The sequence below is a fragment of the Tinamus guttatus genome, unplaced genomic scaffold, assembly GCF_059628265.1.
Source record: "Tinamus guttatus ecotype Peru unplaced genomic scaffold, ASM5962826v1 Tinamus_guttatus_pri_ptg000240l, whole genome shotgun sequence".
NCBI lineage: Eukaryota > Metazoa > Chordata > Aves > Tinamiformes > Tinamidae > Tinamus > Tinamus guttatus.
Window position 1 is genome coordinate 14,112,596 of NW_028288774.1, and position 2,295 is coordinate 14,114,890.

General features: G+C 55.9%; 1 protein-coding gene across 1 annotated transcript; it reads right to left on the reverse strand.

Annotated features, from left to right (window-relative positions):
• Window positions 1–917: 917 nt before the first annotated feature.
• CUNH11orf91 (chromosome unknown C11orf91 homolog) lies at window positions 918–1,488 on the reverse strand. The gene is made up of 2 exons (XM_088525961.1): window positions 1,116–1,488; window positions 918–1,000 (listed from the first exon to the last, which is right to left on the reverse strand). The coding sequence occupies exons 1-2, from the start codon at window positions 1,486–1,488 to the stop codon at window positions 918–920; spliced, it is 456 nt and encodes a 151-aa protein (XP_088382087.1).
• Window positions 1,489–2,295: the final 807 nt, after the last annotated feature.

Below are 2,295 nucleotides of genomic sequence, written 5' to 3' on the forward strand. Positions count from 1 at the left end.
AGTAAGAGTGAACGCTGTAATAAGCAGTGTGAGGAAATTAGATTTTGATATTATATTGTGCTAAAATGCTTCACAGTTGAGCAACTTTAATACAATATAAAACAGGTTAAATTGCTACTATTTCTGAGCAGTTGTTTGCAAAAACGAGCGTCAGGGTTGCTTTATGCCACGATATCTTACTGCCACCTACTGTTCATGAATTCAAAAAAGAAAAAGCAATTCTGTCTTTTCTACTCAAAATTTTATGGTAAGCAGATGCTCCTGATTACTTCTTCTCATTATATGTTGGATGCCATAAAAGACTTTTTTTTTTTTGTGGCAGTTTTCTCCAGCTCTTTAACCTGTCATTAAGAGTGTCCATATTTTTTTTTAGTCAAAGGAGATTCCTTACAAACATAGATACTGTGTCTCCAACAACTGCCACAGCTTTTAGCCTCTGCTTTACAACGGCGTTGTTAAGAGTGGCTGTAATGTGGAGCTTGGTAGCTTCTAACATGGTTTTGTGCTAATACGCAAGTAGTTTACTAAAACTTATTTATATTTCTGAGGCACAGTAGCTTTATCAACACTGTTGGCTTAGCTGCACTCACACGTACTGCCTGTGGAACTAAAGGGTACTCAAGGCTGTATGGAATTCCATTGGAATGACGGCCGTGCTCTGCTGGGGCTGCGGGGAGCCCCGGCACGGCCGTGCAGCCCAGCCATCCCCATGGATGCGCTGCCCGCCCGCTTCGGGGGTCAGAGTGTGGGATATGGGAAACAGCTGGTGCCAGAGAAAGAATACTCCACACGGCCAACAAGAAAACATACTGTATTACAGAACGGCACGTGGTGGGTAGGAAAATACCATGGAAGATCCGTTAAAATAGTCTGCATGGCTACGCTGCCACAGCAGCCAGCCCGACGGCTGCTCCTCCTCAGGTTGCTTGCTGCTTCTTTAGCCTCTGCCGTGTTCTGAGCTCCTCTATCTTTTCTTCTACCAGCGCCTTCAAGAGGTTATCTAAACGGGGGCGAAACAGAGCCCGTCGTTAACGTCGCCGTTAACGAGAGGAGCTCGAGGAGCGGAGCCTTCCCGCCGTTAGTCGGCGCCTCGCGGCGGGGCGGGTGCCACGCACGCTGCTGCGGCTTGAAGCTGTTGCCGATGAGCGCCAGCAGCTCGAGCTCCTTGAGGCAGCTGTTGAGCTCGCAGATCTCCTCCTCGAGCTGCTCCTCGGGCGGCCGCGCCGCGCCGCCCCCGCCGCCCTCCTCGGGCGGCCCCACGGCCGCCGCCGCGGCGCTGAAGAAGCGCAGCGGCTCGTAGGCGGCGGGCGCCAGCCCCGCGGGCCAGCGCGGCGCCTCGGCGGCCTCGGGGCCGGGCGGCGGCGCCGCGCCCGCGGGCGCGCGCAGCTTGGGCGGGCGGCCGCGGGCGGCCAGGACGGCGCCGGCGCGCCCGGGCTGCTCCTCGAAGCGGGGGAAGTAGGTGGGCGGCGGGGGGCGCTGCTCGCTCATGGCGGCGCCCGGGCCCGGCGCCAACGGCGGTTGTCGCGGCGACGGCGCGGCGGGTTCGGCGCGCGCCCCTCGTGCCGGCGGCGGGCGCGGCCGCCATTTCCTCGCGGCGGGGCGTGAGGCGAGGCGGCCGCGGGCGCCCGCCCGGGGAGCCGCCGCGCCGACCGCCCTCCCGCGCGGCGAAGAAAGACGCGCAAAACCCCCCCAGAAAATCGAGAAATCGAGCGAGCGGCCTTTTTTTTTTTTTTTTTTTTCTTTTTCTCTCCTCATTTTCTCTTCCGAAGGAGCCGCAGGCGCCCGCGTGCCTCGTGTGAACAAGCGGCGGGCATGCACGCGGCGCGCGGCCAGCCCGGGCTTCTGGAAGGTTCCTGTGAGGAGACGGGTGCTCTGCCTCGCGGCCCTGCTGCCCGTCCTGCCGCGAGCTTTGCGCTTTGAGTCCCTGTGGAGGTGAATGCCCCTTTATTTTTATTGCTTGTTTTATTTTTAAGCAGGTCTACAGGCATTAATTACCCCATGACTGACGGCGCTTTAAAAAGCGGTAGGAGATAGCAGTAATAGTTCAGGGTTTCATTTTCATGTGCCCTGTTGAGAGCGTACGACCAATCTCAACAGAAGAGTCGAAACAATATATGCAATGTGCCTACATCGGTAAATATTTAGTGTTTTACACTGTTCTTCCATCTACGCTGTTTTTGTTTTGTTGTTTTTTTTCCCCTCCCCCCCCTTTTTTTCTCCCTCCCCAGCTTCCTCTTCCCCTCTTTCTTTTCTCAGAGTTTTGAGACAGAAACAGCATACATGTACTTGATAGGT

What these genes read in the sequence shown, in the direction of transcription:
- CUNH11orf91 (XM_088525961.1), bottom strand. Translation starts at nt 1,488, where the DNA reads ATGAGCGAGCAGCGCCCCCCGCCGCCCACCTACTTCCCCCGCTTCGAG. An exon ending in CAGCTTCAAGCCGCAGCAGC is followed by an intron (nt 1,001 to 1,115) that starts GTGCGTGGCACC and finishes GCCCCCGTTTAG; the next exon opens with ATAACCTCTTGAAGGCGCTG.